The 19,629-nt window shown below is 38.6% G+C and overlaps 2 protein-coding genes and 1 non-coding gene across 3 annotated transcripts; all 3 read left to right on the top strand.

Annotated features, from left to right (window-relative positions):
• The first annotated feature begins 4,480 nt into the window (after window positions 1-4,480).
• Window positions 4,481-9,471, top strand: LOC121750909 (pentatricopeptide repeat-containing protein At4g35850, mitochondrial-like). Its single transcript, XM_042145572.1, has 13 exons — window positions 4,481-4,641; window positions 4,938-5,073; window positions 5,162-5,324; window positions 5,558-5,623; window positions 5,717-5,814; window positions 5,968-6,085; window positions 6,213-6,422; window positions 6,673-6,749; window positions 7,781-7,874; window positions 8,370-8,435; window positions 8,566-8,643; window positions 8,791-8,892; window positions 9,027-9,471. The coding sequence occupies exons 1-13, from the start codon at window positions 4,617-4,619 to the stop codon at window positions 9,120-9,122; spliced, it is 1,329 nt and encodes a 442-aa protein (XP_042001506.1). The 5' UTR covers window positions 4,481-4,616; the 3' UTR covers window positions 9,123-9,471.
• A 1,063-nt stretch (window positions 9,472-10,534) lies between these two features.
• Window positions 10,535-10,606, top strand: TRNAT-UGU. Its single transcript has one exon. It is a non-coding gene; the product is annotated as a tRNA-Thr (tRNA).
• Window positions 10,607-15,124: 4,518 nt separating this feature from the next.
• Window positions 15,125-17,668, top strand: LOC121750904 (alpha/beta hydrolase domain-containing protein 17B-like). Its single transcript, XM_042145567.1, has 6 exons — window positions 15,125-15,486; window positions 15,558-15,883; window positions 16,231-16,267; window positions 16,364-16,600; window positions 16,694-16,741; window positions 17,071-17,668. Exons 1-6 carry the CDS (start codon window positions 15,193-15,195, stop codon window positions 17,533-17,535), a joined length of 1,407 nt encoding a protein of 468 aa, XP_042001501.1. The 5' UTR covers window positions 15,125-15,192; the 3' UTR covers window positions 17,536-17,668.
• Window positions 17,669-19,629: the final 1,961 nt, after the last annotated feature.

The raw sequence follows: 19,629 nt of genomic DNA, 5'->3' as shown, positions 1-19,629 counted from the left end.
AGGATATTTTACTTCAAATAACACATCCGCTTTCAGTAATTGGCGGACTTCGTCATGGATGACTTGATTTCTTTCTGCCGCAAAGAGTCTTTGCTTCTGTTTTATAGGCCGGACTGAAGGATCAATATTTAACCGATGTGTAATTACCTCGGGAGACACTCCAGTCATGTCCAACGGAGACCACGCAAAGACATCTTTGTACTCTTTGAGGAGCTGGATGGTCTTTTCCCGGAGTAGAGGTGTTCCCGCGAAACCGATCTTGACCGTTCTGGATGGATCATCTTCGTATAACTGAACTGGTCGTGAGTTCGGCTCCGGTGTGACTTCGTTCATTTCGCCTGCCTCTGACTCCGGCTGCTGTGATTGCTATGCTTGATGGTGCCGATCTGATTGTTCGGCACTTTTAAGCGCAATCTGCAGACATTCTTTTGCTCTCTTTTGATCACCTCGGATGAGTGCTATCCCTCCTTTAGTGGGGATCTTGATCGTGAGGTGATAAGTAGAGCAAATGGCCCGAACTGTGTTGAGCCAGTCTCTTCCCAGTATAATGTTATACGGGGATCGAGCTTTTACCACAAAAAACTCGATCATCGTACTGGAGCTAGTAGGCGCTCTTCCTACCGTAATCGGAAGGCTGACAATACCTTCAGGGCAGGTGTCCTCCTGGGCGAAACTTTTCAGAGGAAGTGGGGCCGGACTGAGCCGAGCTGGATCCACTTCCAGTTTATCAAAACATTCTTTAAAAAGAATGCTAACCGACGCTCCTGTATCCACAAACACTCTGTGGATCAGTTTGTTTGCCACTCCAGCTTGAATGACAATAGCGTCTTGATGAGGAGAAATGGCCGGGACGGGATCTGCATCTGAAAATGTAATCACTTCCTCCTTCTTCAGCCTTTTATGTGTTGGCTCCTCTCGGTTGAAGCCTCTGTGCTCTGATTTTAGAGACGATTTAGTCTTCCCGGCTGGGAGAGCGTCAATAGTCTGGATTACTCCATCATATTGCGGCTCGTCATCGTCTTCGGGATCCTGTTGCCTTTTAGGATCCTGAGGAGCGCAGTTCGCACTTCTCTGTTTCTTATTCTTTTTCGGCGGCTTGCTTTGGTATTTTTTTAACGTCCCTGCTTTCACAAGAACATCAATACCTGCTGCCAAATTTCGGCACTCCTCGGTATCGTGACCGTGGTCTTGATGGAAGGAGCAATATTTATCCTGACTTCGGCGCGTGGCCGATTTCGTCATCTGCTTTGGTTTTTCGAACATATCAGAATGCAGTTCGAAAATTTCCGCTCTCGACTTGTTCAATGGTACGAACTGAGCGGGGGGTTTCTCAAGATTGAGACGTGGTCCCAACCTGTCTTGTACCGGTGCCCTTTGAATTCTTTCAAAAGGAGTTCGGCGAGGATGCCCCTGATCGCTATGATCGGGCTTCCTCTTGTCTCCTCTGGAAGAGCTGTCTAAAGACCGTTTTCGACGGTCTGCCTCATCAGCCCGAGAAAACTGGTCCGCAATGTCCCACATCTCTTGAGCTGTTTGCGGACTGCATTCAACGAGCTTTCTGTAGAGAGCTCCTGGCAGAATTCCATTTTGGAATGCCGAAATGACAAGTAGATCATTGAGATCATCTACTTGTAGGCATTCCTTGTGGAATCTTGTCATGAAGTCGCTAATCTTTTCATCGCGACCTTGACGTATAGAAAGCAGCTGAGCCGAAGTGATTCGGGTTTCCGCTTTCTGGAAGAACCTCCTATGAAAAGCATCCATTAGATCTCTGTAAGATCTAATGCTGCCTTGAGGGAGGCTATCAAACCACCTTCTTGCGTTCCCGATGAGCAGCTCGGGAAACAGCTTACACATATGAACCTCATTGAGACCTTGGTTCGCCATATTATACTGATAGCGTCCCAGGAAATCATGAGGATCCACTAACCCGTCATAAGTCACTGACGGAGTTCGGTAATTCTGTGGCAACGGAGTTCTGGTGATAACATCCGAAAATGGAGTCTTCAGCGCTCCATACATAGCGAATCCGACATCTCTACGGTATGGTGGAGATGGAGTTCTCCTGTGATTTCGGTAACAAGGAGGAGAAGGAACATATCGGTGGTGAGGATTCTTTCTCCTGGAAGATACGACACTACTGCGGTAGTGACTTTCATGTCTGGAGGGGGAGGGAGAATCCGCCGTTTTCTTCTCCGGCTTCTGGCTCTTTTGCAGGAATGTTAAGAACTCATCCTGCTTCTCAGCCAAGAACAACTTGACAGCCTCATTCAAATCGTGCTGCTGGGGAGGCTCGGTGCGATGACTTTTTGAGTGGTTTGTTCTTTCACCGTGAGAACTGGAGGCAGATTTCTCCCGAGGCTGTTTTCCAGACCTACGGGCTGGACTAGCTTCCTCACGTTCATCACGGACGGAAGTATGGGTATTATGTGATCTGGTACGCATTTTTTGGTGGAAGAGGATCAAAAACTCGCTTTTATCACAGTTGTGGTTTTCTGTGTTCCCACAGACGGCGCCAGTGATGATTTGGCGAATTTTTGATGGGAATAAATGCAAGTAATAAATGAAGATCACAACACTGAAAATTACGTGGTTCGATTTACTGAGGTAAATCTACGTCCACGGGAAGAATAGAGGGCAAATTTGTATTGCTTGATCTCTTACAGATTACAATGCTGATTTGCTATATGAGATTCAGGATCTAGAGAACTTAACCTTGGTCTATCTGATCTAAGTTCTATTTATACATTCGAACTAAGATCGTGGTTTGCAGCCCTGGTAGGGGGGTTGATAACTGCTTAATACCACTAAATAGATCGTGGGTGTAATGGAGGTCGTGGAGATCCTGCATGGGTCCACTATCTCCTTGTTCGGTCGAATACTGAGACCGAACTGCTGAACTTTGCCGATCAGCTTTTGCCGATCTGAGAGTTGAGCTCGATTGGTCGGCTTTTACCGAGCTATAGGCTGTGACCGAACTCTTTGGTTGTGCCGAACTGATACTACCGAGCTATAGGCTGTGACCGAACTCTTTGGTTGTGCCGAACTGATACTCTTTCTTGGGTTTTGGGCTGATGGGCCGTCACTGCTATTGGGCTCGCAATTATTGTTTAGTTGTTTAGTTCGTATCCCATCACCATGTGCATGCACAAACTCGAATATTGGTATATATTGAAGTGTATATATTCTTGATCTCTCTCAACTTGTTATGTGAGTGTGATGATGGGGTGGTCAGGTGCAGTGCCCTCTTACCAAAGACTGAAACAAGAGACGGTGGTGGACGCGAGGAAGAGATCATGGAAGAAATGTAGGATGAGGAGGAAAGTGAGAGTGAAGATGGTGAGATGCAAGAATTTGCTGGGAATGAAGATAGAGTGGAGAAATATTTGGGTGAGATTGAAGGAAAGCAGAACTCATTTTGGGTATCTCTTTGCTGGGAATTATTTGTTCACTCAAATCAATCCAACTCCATTAATCAACCATCACACTCCTCCTCTTTTAACCTATTCTTAGTTAAGCTTTCACAATTTTCCTTTTTTGTATTTTCTATGTATACCTCTCTGCAATTAACCACAGCTTCTCTAGTAGTAATGCAATTTGCAATTTGTGTGTGTGTTTTTTTTATTTGAATTGTGGAATGGATGTAAAAGGTTTGAAGTTATGATTTCGAGGCAAATAGATACAAATACAAGCTAATAAATTGCAGATGTGTACTGTGTATGAGGTTAAATTCAAATTGTATAGTCTCCAAATTAATTACAAAAGAGAGTTAGGAAGATGATGCAATAGGGCCAGTCAAAGTATGAGAAAATTAAAATCTTCATAACTATAGGATTTACGAATTTAAACTTGTGAGACTGAAATTTCCCTTTTATTGAAATTTCCCTTTTATTGTATACCATCAATACATCGTTTAACAAATCAAGTTTGATTTTATTTCATAAATTTAGCCTAGCATAAATATGAACATTCATGGATCTCAAAGAAGATAAAGTAATCAAATTTGAGCTAAACTACTAACAATAGAAGTTCATAGTCAAACAATTAATCACTATTTGTATCTTAAACACTCCACCTAATTTCAACTATAAGGCATATACTACTCTTAGTATTCTATGACCCATAAGCTAATTAATACTAGTACTATTAACCAAACCATTTGCAATTTTAGAATGCCTATAGTTCACACTTTCAATTATAGAAGATGCTGAGGTACTCTGTTTTTTCATACTCACGATGAGGTCTAGGAATAAGTTTTTTTTTTTCAATTAAAATTCATAATTCAATTATATAACTGTTTAGTGTAATTCAATGATTTAAGACTTTCATTAATGTTCATTATATAGGTAAATTAGCTCATGAATTAACATTATTTATTTGGCAAACAACGCGATTACTAGTGTCTCATGCCTGCTATTGGTGAACGACGATTTCTTAAAGTGCTGTAGCGATTAAAGAAAACTATTCGGGTGAGTGAGGTGCTCCATGCACCGTTCTTGTAAAGTCGCCACGTAGCATATTTCCAACCCCAAGGGTTTATCACCGCAGTTCCAATTCTTCCTGACAATTAAAACCCTCAAAAAACCCAATTCAATTTCCCGACTGCTCTTTCCGTCATGAAGCTCCTCCGCGCTATCTCAGGTGCTCATTTCGAATCTACCTACATTATATACATCCAAATGTTTATGTATTCATCCGCTATATTAAGATTCAGAGAGAGGACAGTGTTTAGTACAGATTTGGAATTTGAATGTATTCATATCTCTTTGCGATTGATTGAGTCTATATAGATAGTGGACGAGGAAGATCCTGTAGTCCATTAGGTGTTGGATAAAACCAATAAATACTAATGTGTATGTAAGCATCTACCTTGGATTGGTAGAGTTTCGATTTTTCATTTTATTTTTTTGGTTCGGTTTGGAATATTGTGGCTTCAGGGAACCATCGTACTGTGGTTCGGGCGTTAGGGCGTCGTAATTTTTGCGCACCAGCGGAGGAGTATGCGAAGCGAAATTATGCCAGCGATGAGCCTGGATACAATACTGTGATAGGCTCGCTCACTGCTCAGCGAAGGTTCGATTCTTTTTGCACCCTGTTTCTTCAGTTTTTTAGACTCCTTATGCTGTATTTGACAATGCTGGGTATGGTTTTCGAGTATCAGGAATTATTTGCTGAGGGATGTGTATGATGATATGATGCTGGATGGAGTGAAGCCAGAGAGGGACACATTTCACTCACTTATTATAGGGACAATGAAAGGGGCTCGAATACAAGATGCATTCTTTTTCCGTGATGAAATGAAAGCTATGGGTCTGGTTCCAGATGTACGTCCTTTCCCACCGTTTGCTACCACCACTTATAATTGTAAATTATAGTTGATCAATAAAATTGGATTTAATTCCATGATTGTCCTTGGAGTTGGAGCAATACACATGCAATATAAGCTTGTTTGCAGAAGATGGCATCAGCAGATCGGTGATCCAATGCTGATATTTTCTGCCAATCATTATTGCCAGTTTACTAACAACGATAAGGAAAATTGTTTCATCTTCATCAGGTGGCTCTGTACAACTACTTGATATCTACCTGTGGAAAGTGCAATAACTCTGATCAGGCAATTTCGGTACTGACACTACTTAGATGCATTGTTTCTTGCTTTGTGCTATTGAAGAATAGTGAAAAGTAATTAAATAGCTGTTGTTCCTTTTAACTGAAGCTTCTAGAAGAAATGAAGAGATCAGAAGTGAAACCTACGGGACAAACCTTCATATGCTTACTTCATGCATGTGCAGCATCTGGAAGAGTTGACCGTGTGTAAGATTATTGTCTGGCTCTCTCTCTTTTCGTGGTTGATATGTAGTAGTACTTGTGCATTTCAGGTGGCTTCTTAGTTCTTACTTAATATTGTTTACCTTTTTAGTCAACTTCCATGTCCTAATAGCACATTATCTTCATATTGCCTTGCAGATATGCAATAGTACGAGATATGACTGCTGCTGGTCTTGGTTTGAACAAATTTTGCTATGCTGGACTTATACTTGCCCACAGGAACAAGTCACCTCCCTCCAGTGATACAGTTTCCAAAGTAAATACACAATTTGTGCTTGTAAATTTATGAAGTTGATACTTCCTATTCCATTAGTATATGGAGTATACGATTTTTTAGTTAAAAATATTTGAGATATATCTTGCTCCTTTTTCTTTCTGGCAAGATTATTGAGCTCGTTGAGCAGTCTAAAGGATGGTCCTCAGTTGATCATACAACCGACATTGCTGAAAATGTTATGAAGGGGATTACTGAAGAAGAACTATACAATCTACCCACAGCGGAATATGTTCATCGCCGTGCTGGATTCATAGCCAGACAGTTAACTGTATACCATGTTGCATTTCTTGCTTGTGCTGACCTGAAGGATGTCCAGGTAATGAGCGAATGATATAATGTTTCCGTTGACATTTATTCCTGTCTTGGAAGAGTGATTTTTGTGTACCTCTATAGTCAAGACATAGCTAACTGATCAATGATAGTGTAAGCATATGTACTGAGGCATTCATGTATCATATATTGTGCTCTTTCTTGATTACGGGCAGAGCTCGCAAGAAAGTGCTCTTTACGAGTAATTCTTATCTTCTCCTTTACTTACATTTAGGTTGACTATTCATTCCTGGCAGGCTACTGACAAACTTCTGGAGATGCTAGAGAAGGATGGAAAAACTCCTGATGTCTATATATTGATGCAAATTATGAGGTTTGTGACAATTGACTGTCCCCCAAAAAATTTAGATTCGGTATTGAAAATTTTTGTGATTCTCATCTAATTGTTATCTTAATTTTCTAGTGATAATGTTCAACCTTTAACACCACATATGCATGTAGAATGAACTTACTATAAATGGCCACATATTTTGAAGTTTGAACTTCTTCAGCCACCTTTCAACTCTCATTTTTCATTGAAAAGGTTTTGTTTAATTTGCAAAAAATAGGAGTATGGTGACAGGATATTTTATGTACGGAATATAATGCAAACTCTGATTTTAGGAGGTGGATCTGAAGTTGAACTCTGGAACACTTGAATTAACTTCACCAAGATCCTTATAGAGATGGAACCGAAGCCACTTTTAAGCTTTATAATGGAAAATGTCATTTCACATGATTAAAATAATAAAGCTGCCTATATTTGCATCTAAGTCTTATAACTAGTCTTGTATCTTTGACATATGAAGAAAGTTTTGGCAATGAGTTTGTTAGCATCTTTGGAGAAGAAAGGTGAGGATCAGAGGTTTTAGTTTAGCAATATATATACCTCCTTGAAATTTTATTTCTAGAGCCCATTTTGATAAGTAAATGTTGAGCCCTTTACTGATACTGGGCAGCCTCATAATTAAACCAGTTTAATGTTGGATAATGGGAAGGGCGAAGAGGCATGATATGTTACAAAAGGGAAAAGGTTGGATCTAATTAATTTTTGCTAGAAAAATTTACTTCTCACTGTTAAATATGTATATAGCCTTTTGGGTTGATAAATTAAGTATGTGAACACCATAATATTTATATTTAACAATCAAATGTGAGCAAATAACTTAATAATCCTGGTGTGGAATACCACAGAAAGAAAAATAATCTAAAGCACCAACCAATCTAATCTTAGTTGATCTGTTTCATCACATATTAATCATACCTGCTATCTTGGCTAGATGCACTGCTTGTTTGTAAGACAGATACGTTTCCTCTGATTCCAGATGTTTACCCGTTTTAGCTTCTATGCTTATCCTAATGCAGGTGCGTTCTTTCTGTTGGGGACTTGGACCGTGGGAAGAAAATTTTTGAAGAGTACATGAAATCAAACAGAGTCCCTATGGTAGAACTTTTTTCGGTGAGTTGTTAAGCATACCCCTTTCTTCGACCAGATATGTTAATCTCAGAGTGCATTGTGCTGCAGCCAATTTATTCATTATGTCACACCAACAATGATGAAACAGAAAGTAGTCAATTAATTTTGCTGAGTTTCTGTAGAAGTAAACTAGTTTGATTGCTAAATTTCGTAGACCTGATGGCTTACCTAGTCAGTTTATAGTTTGCTAGCTGAATTGGGCATACTGTTGAAATCTGATGAGTGTCTGAACTCCAAAACAAATCTATATCTTGCAATAAAGCTTGGTTACAATGTCTATGAATGGTGAAATTTATCTTATAGTTGTCTTTTTAGTACTAGTTGTTTATTCCCTGAGCTTTTGGTTATAATAATGTCTTATTGTCTTTTAGTAGCATATTCTTTTCACTGATTTGCAGTATGCTTGAAACTTGTTCATCTTCCTACAGTTATAAGCCGAATAAATTGGTTAATGATTCAACTTTTCCTGCCATGCAGACTCTCGCAGAAGGAGCGATGGTTGGGTATACGGAAAGGGGCATGCAAGTTGCTCAAGACATTCTTGTATGCTATAGCTTGCTAACCTACTAATAAGTCATCCATATGCCTTTTTATTTCAATTTGTAGATGAGTGGAACACCCACAGTTTCAGTGGTGAGTAAAGTTTCTAACTTATTGTTCATTCGTCATCCAGGTTGATCTCAATAACAGGGGCATGTTTTTGAGTTTCAAAATGGCAAATGATCTCCTGTTAGCTGCATCTGGTGAAAAGGTTAGCAAATAAATGAAAACAATAATTTCTGTTAGCAAACTTCTGTTTACAATTCTTGTTCTGTTTGTCTATAACTGCATGCTTTTTTCCCCAGCTCTTCCTGTCCAGACTATAACTTCTTATTTTTCTATTCTTTTGTTCTATTAGACCGGCGGGTACACTGTGGCCAACATGTTGTGGGATATGATGCAATCTCGTAAAATGACCCCTTCGCTCCCTACTGTCGAAGCATATCACAGAGGGCTGAAAGTGAGTTTTTATATTTCCCCCGTGAAACAGAACATGATAATGAAGTTTTCATTGCTGGAACCACAAAGACACCCTTTATAGCTTATGATCCTTGAACAACGTTGGGATTCTTATCAGTTCTGCTCATGTTTCAGGAAAGAGAGATACCGGAGGATGATCCACGACTAATGTTGGTTACCACGACTCTTAACAATCTTAAAGCTAGAGCTGGACCAGGAGGTGGAAGATAGATAAACTCAAGGATGAAATGATTTTTCGGGTTAGGATTGAGCAACATGAGTTTATCTTCTTGATTTTATGGTTTTCTTGTAGTTGAATAATTCCTATAGGCATGTGCTTTGTTGCTATTTTGCGTTGACGGGCTTGTTATTTGAAATGTGCGTCGCAAAAGTGATGCTTTGATTCTGTATTATCTTGTTGGTACATGTATGTATGTGTACTGTTCTTTCATCAAGCTGCACGCCCGAGAATATATGTCGAATTAGTTTAGTAATTTACTGTACTTGTTTTTGAAGGTCCAATGTGCTATTGTTTGGTAAAACAAAAAATTGGAATAAAGCATTTGGTTTATTTTCTTTCTCTCGGCTGGTTTTATGCTTATTAAGGACATTGGGAGTAAGCGTCCACATATATTCAACTAGATTACAACTAAATCGATGTATTGATATGAGTTAATTAACTTTAAATATATTTAACATATATTTGGATCTTCCCATGATTCAAATGCTTATCAAATAGAAACTCATATAGTACTACTAGATGACATGTGTCAAGTTCAATAAAATAGACGTCTCTTCATGACTAAAAAATAAAATTGAAATAAATCATATTATTAGAAAATGATAGTATGATTTAAAATGTGAAAATCTATGTACTAAATTTTTTGAATTTGACACCATCATCATATTTTATTATAGTGGAACATTAACTTTTTTTACCAATTTATTTTTACATTTCATTAATATTGTGTCGATCAAAAAGTTAGACAGATGTCGAAGGGGTATAAATCAAATTGGAGTTCCTCTTGATGCGTTTTAAATGTTTTGAGGTTGCATTCCTTTTGATTTGCTGATTTGGTGGTATCTCGTTTATTAATAATTAGTATTATTTTTATTTAATTTGTGTTGTATTTTGGATTAAGGTGATTTCACTGTCAAGCCATTTTTGAATTTTTGGTAGTATATTCTATATTAGATCTAAATTCCTAAATTAAGTTTAAGTGATTGCATATTAAATTATAGTATTGAAGTTGAAAAGGGCAGTAGAAGTTGAAAAAAAGACTGTTCATCGTGTAAAAGAGTCATTGAGAAGGTGAAAAGCTGTACAACTTCTAAATCTATCTGACATATATCCGATATCATAGATAAAATACCATTTTAATTCATTTAATACCCATGAGTAAGTGGATGCGATTTGTAAATAGAGAATTTGAAAATGTCACAATTTTTAATTAATTAATTTGAAAATACCATTTTAATTAATTAAATGAAGGTATGTGTGATCGGCAAGCGCGGAATGATGTGGAGCGTGCTTTTGGTGTGCGCGTTTCTTCTATGCAGATGATATAATCAAATTATCAATAATGGCAGATCTATTTTGAATAATGAAACGTAAAACAGAATCTACAATACTGAGGCAAACAGCCCCTATAGCTCAGTGGTAGAGCGTCAGTCTTGTAAACTGAAGGTCTGTAGTTCGATCCTGCATGGGGGCAACCTTTTTAACAAACAAATGAGTATTTTTGAAAAATGATTTACTAGTTTTTTTTATTAAATTATACTACAAAAAAAACACTGCTTTCTCTCCTCCTTCGGTTCCATTTTCCAGTTTCAGTCCCCTCCAAAAACCCTAATCCATGAAAATATGTTCCCGATCCCCTTAATGAACTGACTCCTGCAAATTCTCCCGCTCCAAAATGGCGTCTTCAACTCTGCAGAAGCTCATCAGGAACCAAACCCGACCCGGTTCCACATTCTTCACCCATTTCCACAAACCCCCTTCCCCTTTTGCTCCAAACCAAATCCGCAAACCTAATGATCACATCCCAGACCAACCCGCAATCGATCATTTCATTCCCAAGAATCCTTTCTTCGCCCAAGTGTACCCGACTTTCTCATTTGAGTTTCTTCTCTGCCCGGTTTCCCCATCAACGTTGATCCGACCCGAATCCGATGGCAAAGCGGATGAGTCCAACGTGATACGAGCTGATAGTGTGAAGAAGAAGAGAAAAAAGAAGATGAATAAGCACAAGTTGAAGAAGCTGAGAAAGCGGCTGAGGAGGAAGACGAAGACGTAATTCCGTTTATTTCGCCGTTTCGGTGAGATATATTGTGTCGTTTTCCGTTACCTGGCCTTTCCAGATTCGTCCTCAGATTCTCGATTATTTTGTTAGCTTAATCCACCATTGATGCCAAACTAGTCCATCTTAATCAATGACATCAATAATTTTGTGGTGATATTTGTTTGCATTTTCTGTGGAAATGGATGTGCTCCAGAGAATTCTCTGCTTTCCTCTTTTTTTAGTATTAATTTCATATGCATCATGATTTTTTTTTTACTTTTAGGTGGATTAGTTACCGTTTGTTTATGTTGGGAATACTGTTGTGTATTTGATTTTCTGCTGACTGGATGGAGATTGGTGGAAATTTTTAGATTGAACAAGAGCTCAGGATGACTATATCACACTTTTAGATGAAGCTGTTTGACGTGTGACAGTTTCCTACTGCAATTTAAGAAAAATATATTATAAAAAGGTTATTGTAGAAGATCTAAAGAATCCGAATGGGAATGTATTAGACCTATGGGACATGCTCTAACTGGGGAATGGGAATCGTTCCAGTCTCGAAAGTCATGTTAAACACATTATAATGATTTAGGAATCAGGGAATATATTTATCTGTTGTTGATACATTGTTGGACAGAACGGCTTGTTCATTCGTCAAACTTTTGACTATGAGTAGTCGTGCGAGCTATATATGTGGGTATTATCTGTTACAAAAGGTTTTAATTCAGCTGAGTAGTAGCAGCTAAGAGTTAGGATCAACAGTCCCTTCTGCGGTGTGTATATTATAACTGTTCGAGAAGAATCTTATGAGGCAATTTGGGCTTGTGAGATGATGAAAGCGTAGTTGTGCACTCTAGGGAAATGTGAGAGTCAGAGATTGTTTCAGAATCTTTAGGTGACTTTTGTTGGGTTAACCATATGCTTTTGCAAGGATTTCCGCATCTCTAAGTTGTAAGGCTCAGCTTACATGATAAATCATATAGTCGAGATCCTTATCGATAATATTGCTATCAAAGTCTATAGGATGCAGTAGAACCATTTGTTGTTGGTGGAGAAGATGATGCAGCCTTTTGGTAGGAGAGGCTGATATTAATAAATCACTCTTCTAAAGGCATACATAGACAAACAAAAGATGGAAATGTAGTTTCATTACATTGACTATTTATGGTCGTGAATGGGTTTCTTTTCTATATGGCTCATTAGTGTCATTTAAATACAGCAGTTAGTTGTGATATGGAATCATTCGGAAATTGAGCGAATCATTCAGCTACAAGCTGGGGAAACCTATGGTCCGAGTGAATTCCCCAGCTTGATTGTCTTTTGATTTGAGATTTTAATCTATGACCTTTCTTCCTCATGTACAATTCATTTGCACTTGCTCTTATCTTTGTTCTAATCGAAAAGCTTTAGGACTCCTAATTCTAAAAACAAGTCACATTATAGGCTTGGAATCCAAAATGCTTCTGTATGATTTGATGAATTTGAGTAGTATATAAATTGATAAATTTAGTTAATTTTGTCTTTCTAGCCATGTTAATTCACCTTTGATCTCAATCACTTGATTTTCTAATGATTACTGTGGCACTATATTGTCAAAACAACTAGTCTTTAGACCATAGATTGTAGAGATTGATCTTCATCACAAAGTTGAAGATTTTCCTTAAGCTTCTATTACATCTATAGATGCTTCATTGTTTAAGGTTCTTTCTCAGGTATTTTTGGAATGTGACCTGACAAATATGCCGACCTTTCCCCATTCTGTTGTATATGCTCCTGGTTATCTTTGTTGTGGAAACAACCTGTAACTAATAGTTTCCTACTATATGCAAGTAGGTGGATGCCATCCGTACCCATTGACTAGAGTAATTGGTTTCACTATAGGAGCACAATATAATGATAACCACTATTACAACTTGTTCAAAGTGGTCCAATACCCTTTTATTCCTCTCATGGTAATCTAGCATGCCTAATTTGTGCATCGTTGGTGCGATATTATGGATATGGCAGGCACCACCACCACCACCACCACCACTACTACTATTATTATAAACTCCATTGTCAAACGTGTATTTTACCCCCTCATCAGTATGACTGAAATTTGTAGCTCGTATTGCTCGTTAAAACTTGTTATGGTAGCATTGTATGTGTAAGAGAATACTTGCTGCTGAGCTCTATGCTATGTGGCATCTTAAATTCCCTGTATCATGTAGATACGTTGTTCCATACCCAACCGAAGTTACATTCAATCATAGAAAGGAGTTTGATCTGAGGACCACGACATCACTTTCTCCTCACTGTCATCTTTATAGCCTGTTATTGCAACTGGAAAGCTCTTGAATTTATCAGTGGCTCGACTTTCTCTTCCGCCTTTCGAAATGCAGAATGCTGTCTGCCTGTTTCTCTTTATCAATCATGGAGTCTTGGGATAAAGTAACATTAGCATTTAGCAATGTTTGCCTAATTCACTAACTTTTGTGTTTTGAGTATCCCTTTGGTGTGTATGGCCTAACATCAAATGAAATGTTATTTAGATAAAATTTGGAGTAGAGAATTCTGTGCTTTTGAACTTTCCTTTAATACTAGTGGCTAGCCTATGACACAAATAGAATTCTTGACCACTAATTTAGAGGTAGCACGAGTCATCATTATATCATCATGTGTTGTGTGGCCATTGCTTTGACATATGGAAACTAGAAGCGTTTGTACATGCTTTGTTGTTTTGCATTTGTTGAACTTTCATTTCATACCTCTCCACTTCACCCTACCTTTATTACAACTAATGATTAAAACGCTGTGGAATAAAGGACAAAAGGGGTAAAGACATGGAACACTGTGCCCTTTTGCGCCTCCCAATTTGAATTTTTGTTGCAATTTTTCAGAGTTTTTCTTAGGGATACTGTACGGATAATATTGGATCCAAAGTATGAGCATAGTTTCAGTTCTCCAACTCTACTTTAGGTATTTACAAACAATAGTCGATCCTATAAATTTGACTCAGCTAAGATCTAGAAATCATGAGTCGGTTCTGGATTTATGAGGTCGGTGTTTGTAAATTCCCAAAGTGTAGTTTAGAGTTGAAACTACACATTTGGATCTGGAATTCTATTTCAATAATGCAAAGGTAAGAATAGAAATGTGTCTAAATTGAGATATGCATTGGAAATTTTATTTAATAAGCGTTTTGTAGCTTCATTATGTGCAATCCTAGCCTAGTTTTGTTTAAAGTATTAACTAATTATGACTAAATTTAATGATTGAATGAGAGGGTAGAGAATAGTGATCTCATTCCAAATTGAGCAGGATATCTGTGTCATATTATATTATTAGGTAGTAGTATATTGAATAATTGAATGTCCTAACGTGTCCCTTCACCGGATTGAATTGTAAAGTTTGTTCACAAACAGACAACCACTTTCCTATAACATGTTTGGTAATTTAACTTTGTATAAAAAATCTTACAATCGGTTACTTTTACACTTTAATAAAAGGAAAGACATGACTAAATGGCCAAAGAGATGAATAAAAGTGAACCGTAAATCCTCAGTGAACCCTAATATCAAAATCAAAATATTGTCTCATTGAATAGGATTAGGATAGGGATAGGGATAGGGATAGGGATAGGGATAGGGATAGAAAGGATATGAGGCGCAACAACCGGCGGAATAATGATCTATAAATAGCGTTATTATTGAACATTAAAATTTTATTTACCTATGGAATGATCAATTTAATAACTAATTATAGACAAATAATTATAAATCCTAATTGAATTAATGAACTATTACTAAAAAAACAAAATGATAGGGATTGAAATTGAAGTGAAAAAAGTAGGAAATCTAAAGTCGCACAAGGTGATAAATAATGTAGAAGATTCGAAATGGATTTCATGCCAAATTAATGAATCATTTGCCATTACGAGACATCAATTTCAGTAGGCGTTGATCTACAAAAAACTGAACCCTAACAAGATGGCTATGGATTGTTGATTGAAGTTAGGCGAGTGAGAGTGAGCAAACATGGCATGTGGTGGGGGCAGAAGACGACAGAAATTTGTAATATGGATTTACCAGAAATTGGGGGGGCGCAGCCGCAGGCGGAAGCTTCTACTCATCTCCCTTTCCATCCCTCATTATTTTCACTCGCGCAATAATTCAAACACCTCCCATGCGCCATCAACACCACACTTGCTAAATATTCTATCCATTTTCCCCCCCTTTTGCCCCCCTCCCCACTATAGTTTGCTTCTTTTCCACACTTCCACTCACTTGCTTTACCTTTTCCCGCACCTCCCTCGCGCTTCTGCTGCAACGGTATGCGCCTTTTAATTAATCACAGATTGAATTTTGAGACAACGCTTGAATTTTTTCTGCGTGTGAATTAGGTGGTGGAGAGGAGAGGAGACGATATGGGTGGCGTGACGTCGTCGATGGCGGCGAAGCTGGCGTTTTTCCCGCCTAATCCGCCGTCGTACAAGCTGGTGCACGACGGCGTCACGGGGCTGCTGCTGCTGAGCCCTTTCCCCCACCGCGAGAACGTGGAGGTCATGCGCCTCCCCACGCGGCGGGGCTCCGAGATTGTGGCGGTCTACGTGCGACACCCCATGGCTACCTCCACGCTTCTCTACTCCCATGGCAATGCCGCCGATCTCGGACAGATGTACGAGCTCTTCATCGAGCTCAGCATTCATCTGCGAGTCAATCTCCTCGGGTACATATGGATTTTCATCTTCAATCTGTCAATTCTAGCAGTTTTTGAATGAATTTTGTTTGCAGAAAAGCATATAAAATTGATTCACATTATGTTATTACTCTTTTCCTTTATTTGGGTTCTGAGTTTCGTGCTCTAGTTTCATGTTCATGATGGTAATTTGGAAATCTTTGAAAGCAAGAAAATTTCTCAAGATTGGATTTTTACCATAGAAATTGTGTATTTTGCTACTGCTAGCATAGTTTTTACGACATGTGAACTCATATATTCACATGCGAGTGTGTGTTTGGGTGTGTCACATATTGTAGAAAAGATTAACTTTGTGAAGCTTCTTTGAATATGATCAGGTATGACTACTCTGGATACGGGCAGTCGACTGGGAAGGTGAGTGTTAGATCTGATGCTTTTTGTGGGATCTTTCTCTTGGAGCATATACTGATATTGTGAAAAAGATGGTTGATGTTGGTTTTTTGTTTATAGCCCAGTGAGCATAATACGTATGCGGATATTGAAGCTGCTTTCAAGTGCCTGGAGGAGAACTATGGCACCAAGCAGGAAGATGTTATCTTATATGGCCAATCTGTGGGAAGTGGCCCCACTTTGGATCTAGCAGCTCGTTTGCCTAGTGTACGAGCTGTTGTTTTGCACAGTCCTATACTCTCTGGTGTGAGAGTCATGTATTCTGTGAAAAAAACTTATTGGTTCGACATCTACAAGGTTATATATCTCCTCCCATAGTGTGAAATTAAGATGCAAATTTCTTGCTTTCAGTTGTGTTGAATTAATGTGTTGCGTTGTTTCTTGCTGCAGAACATCGAAAAGATCCCACTGGTTAAATGCCCTGTCCTCATTATTCATGTAAGTATCAGATATGGAGTAGTATTTTTATATTCAAAATTTTAGAAACTCTTATTGAAGATGAGGAAATGGTACTATATCTGTGTTGAATGCTTCTTGCTTATTTTGATGTAGCCCAATACTATTTCTCAAGTCTGCCTTGCCTATTTATTATGAATGTGCTATGCTGGAGTACTAGTTTTCATGAATTGCAAGCTAGTATCTAGCTATTCGGATCGAGATCAAATGAGAAGTAGTCGTGGTTCGTGCTATTGTAGAGAGTCTAGTTTTTTGCCCCCATTTAAGTGTTCCTTTACAACGTAAACGATCTTGTGATGGTTTGTTGTCAGGGAACTGCAGATGAAGTGGTTAATTTTTCGCACGGTAAGCAGCTGTGGGAACTCTGCAAAGAGAAATACGAGCCGTTGTGGATCAAAGGAGGGACCCACTGCAATCTGGAGCTCTACCCTGAATACATCAAACATCTCAAGAAGTTTGTGGCAACAGTGGAGCGATCTCCATGGCACAGAACGAGCACGAGGAAGAGCATAGATCAGTTTGAGCCGTCCAGGAAGAGCACAGATATGTTTGATGCTCCGAGGAAGAGCAGCGACAGGAGGGAGAAGCCAAGGCGCAGCATGGACAAGCCCGAGAGACCAAAGCATCAGCCACAGAATGTTGATAGTTTGAGGATGTCGTTTGATCAAGTGGAGAGATCAAGAAGGAGCGTTGATTGCATCGACAAGTCATGGAAGAACATCGATCATCAGCTGGAACGAGGGCGGAAGAGCGTGGATAGAATGCGTACCGGGTAATCTTTGTCATACTTGTAAAATTTGTGTGGATATATGGTGGTGGTGAGAGGTATAGAAAAGGTTTAGGTGTGGGGGAAAGGTTTTGGAATGTATCAAACTATTTGTCATTTGTTATGAAACTATCCCAACAATACCTCATGATCGCAATTTTCAATTGAATCTAACATGTGATCAGATTTATGATTTTGAATATGAATCAACCCTATATTCTATGGACAAAGAGCTGATAATGATTATTATAGAATTTATTCAAGCAATGTTTTTATGTTTTAGCCAAGCCCAATATACAAGAGATTCAAAATATCAAACACAGAATTATTTTCAGTCATTCAACGAATACCTCTTATTAACTTGGGCAGCCATGTTATCAAATGAACTTATATTCTACGCATCCCAATATACAAAACATTTAAATAAAAATCCAATTGTACGATAAAATTATTTATAAAAATATGTATTTACAACATAAATTTGACACTCACCGATAAAGTAGGTGAATTAGATAAACTTTTACCTCAGCAAATTATCCGACAAAAAAACCAACACATATCTCACTAGATATATAATTTAACCCTTTGATATTTGATCACAAATTTCTTTTCATTCTCTCCTCTCAATTCCTATATTCTTCATCCTCTATAATTTATCAATCCTTTTCAAGTAGGAGTACTGTTAATCAATCAGATTAAACATAATCTTGCAAGAAACCCCCCCCCCCCCCCCCATAAAATGGCCTCCCAAGCGGCCGCACTTGTTCTTGCGCTAACATTTATATTTGCCTCGACCGCCGCCGCAGCTCGGCCGTCATCATCGCCGAGCACCTCTCCGTCGAAGTCGTCCGCCCCCGGAGTAGCTCCCATTCCGGCAGCCAGAAAAGCGATGCCTCCAATCCCTCATGCAGCACCGAAGGCGGCTCCCCATGCAGCCCCGAGGCGGCCGCCAAGCCGAAAAACACCTCCGCCGCTTCTCCGGAGGCCTCAGCAGCGCCTGGCCCCGACGGCTCATCTTCTCTTGATATATCACCTGCTCCGTCCAATCCCGATGAGGTGCCATCTGATACACCACCCACAGACGGCGCCTCCTTCATGAAGCTATCCGTTTCCGGCGTCGCTGCCGCCACTGCCGCCGTCGGGTTATTGCTCTTTTAAATGGAGTCTGTAGGAGCTGAAATATACGTTAGAAGAAGCTTTGGGATGTTCATGCAATCATCAAATTTATTTCTTTTAATTCATACTATTATATCTCTATAATACATGAAAGTTCGTCAAATTCTAGATTTTTTATGCAATTTTAGAAATTTGCAAAAGATATATTAGTACTACATGAAGTTTTGATTTGTTTCCAAATATTCCCTGGTGAACAGTGGCGGACCTAGTAACAACCCATGAGAGGCTTAAGCCCCTCCCAACTTGTTTTTTTTAAAATATTTCTATTTCAAAATTTAAATTTTTTTTCAGAATGTGTCTTTAGCCCTCTCCAGTTTAAGGCCTTTGAAGTCTAAATTGTTGAGAGATTAACGAGAAGGAGGGGCTGAGATTTAAAATTGCAGAGAAAAACTTAAAACAATGGCAGCCGACGGAGAAAGTGTATCTGGGAAGAAGACTGAGAAACAATCTAATCATGAGCTCCGTATTATTTAAAAATGACCTTTTGCGTTTAGTCTACGTTCTGCAATCAAACTTGTATAAGTACTTTTATATCTGCTTCATTCTCTTTCTTCACTAAATACATAAAACAACACTTTATAAAATTCCATTACGCTCAAAGAAGAGGTCATCTTTATTAGGATGAAGGGAATATATCGATAAAAAAATTTACTATGAAGCCCCTCCCATAATTTATTTCTGCGTCCGCCACTGCTGGTGAAATTATGGACGCATATACTTCATATTTTTCAACCAAATGATGACATTTTCTTTATGAATCTATGTTTAACTCACGTATAATTTTTTCACCTGTCATATCATGTATAGTTTCATCAATTTTTGTTACCATCAGTAATTGAGACCAAATCTAAATTTATATTTTATCTAGCTGATTTTTAAAATTATGGAATAAATCAGAATTTGACTAAACTTTCGGCAATTTTATTGA

The sequence above is a fragment of the Salvia splendens genome, chromosome 10, assembly GCF_004379255.2.
Source record: "Salvia splendens isolate huo1 chromosome 10, SspV2, whole genome shotgun sequence".
NCBI classification, from domain to species: domain Eukaryota; kingdom Viridiplantae; phylum Streptophyta; class Magnoliopsida; order Lamiales; family Lamiaceae; genus Salvia; species Salvia splendens.
Note: the sequence above shows the minus strand (reverse complement) of the source record. Positions and strands in the feature narration are given on the sequence as shown.

Excerpts from the sequence above, each read along its gene's own strand:
- LOC121750909 (XM_042145572.1), top strand. The coding sequence starts at position 4,617 with ATGAAGCTCCTCCGCGCTATCTCAG. Across the intron at positions 8,436-8,565 it reads AAGTTGCTCAAGACATTCTT|GTTGATCTCAATAACAGGGG; the intron begins GTATGCTATAGC and ends TTCGTCATCCAG. Across the intron at positions 8,893-9,026 it reads CATATCACAGAGGGCTGAAA|GAAAGAGAGATACCGGAGGA; the intron begins GTGAGTTTTTAT and ends CTCATGTTTCAG.
- LOC121750904 (XM_042145567.1), top strand. The coding sequence starts at position 15,193 with ATGGCATGTGGTGGGGGCAGAAGACGACAGAAATTTGTAATATGGATT. Across the intron at positions 16,268-16,363 it reads ACGGGCAGTCGACTGGGAAG|CCCAGTGAGCATAATACGTA; the intron begins GTGAGTGTTAGA and ends TTTTGTTTATAG. Across the intron at positions 16,601-16,693 it reads ATTGGTTCGACATCTACAAG|AACATCGAAAAGATCCCACT; the intron begins GTTATATATCTC and ends TTCTTGCTGCAG.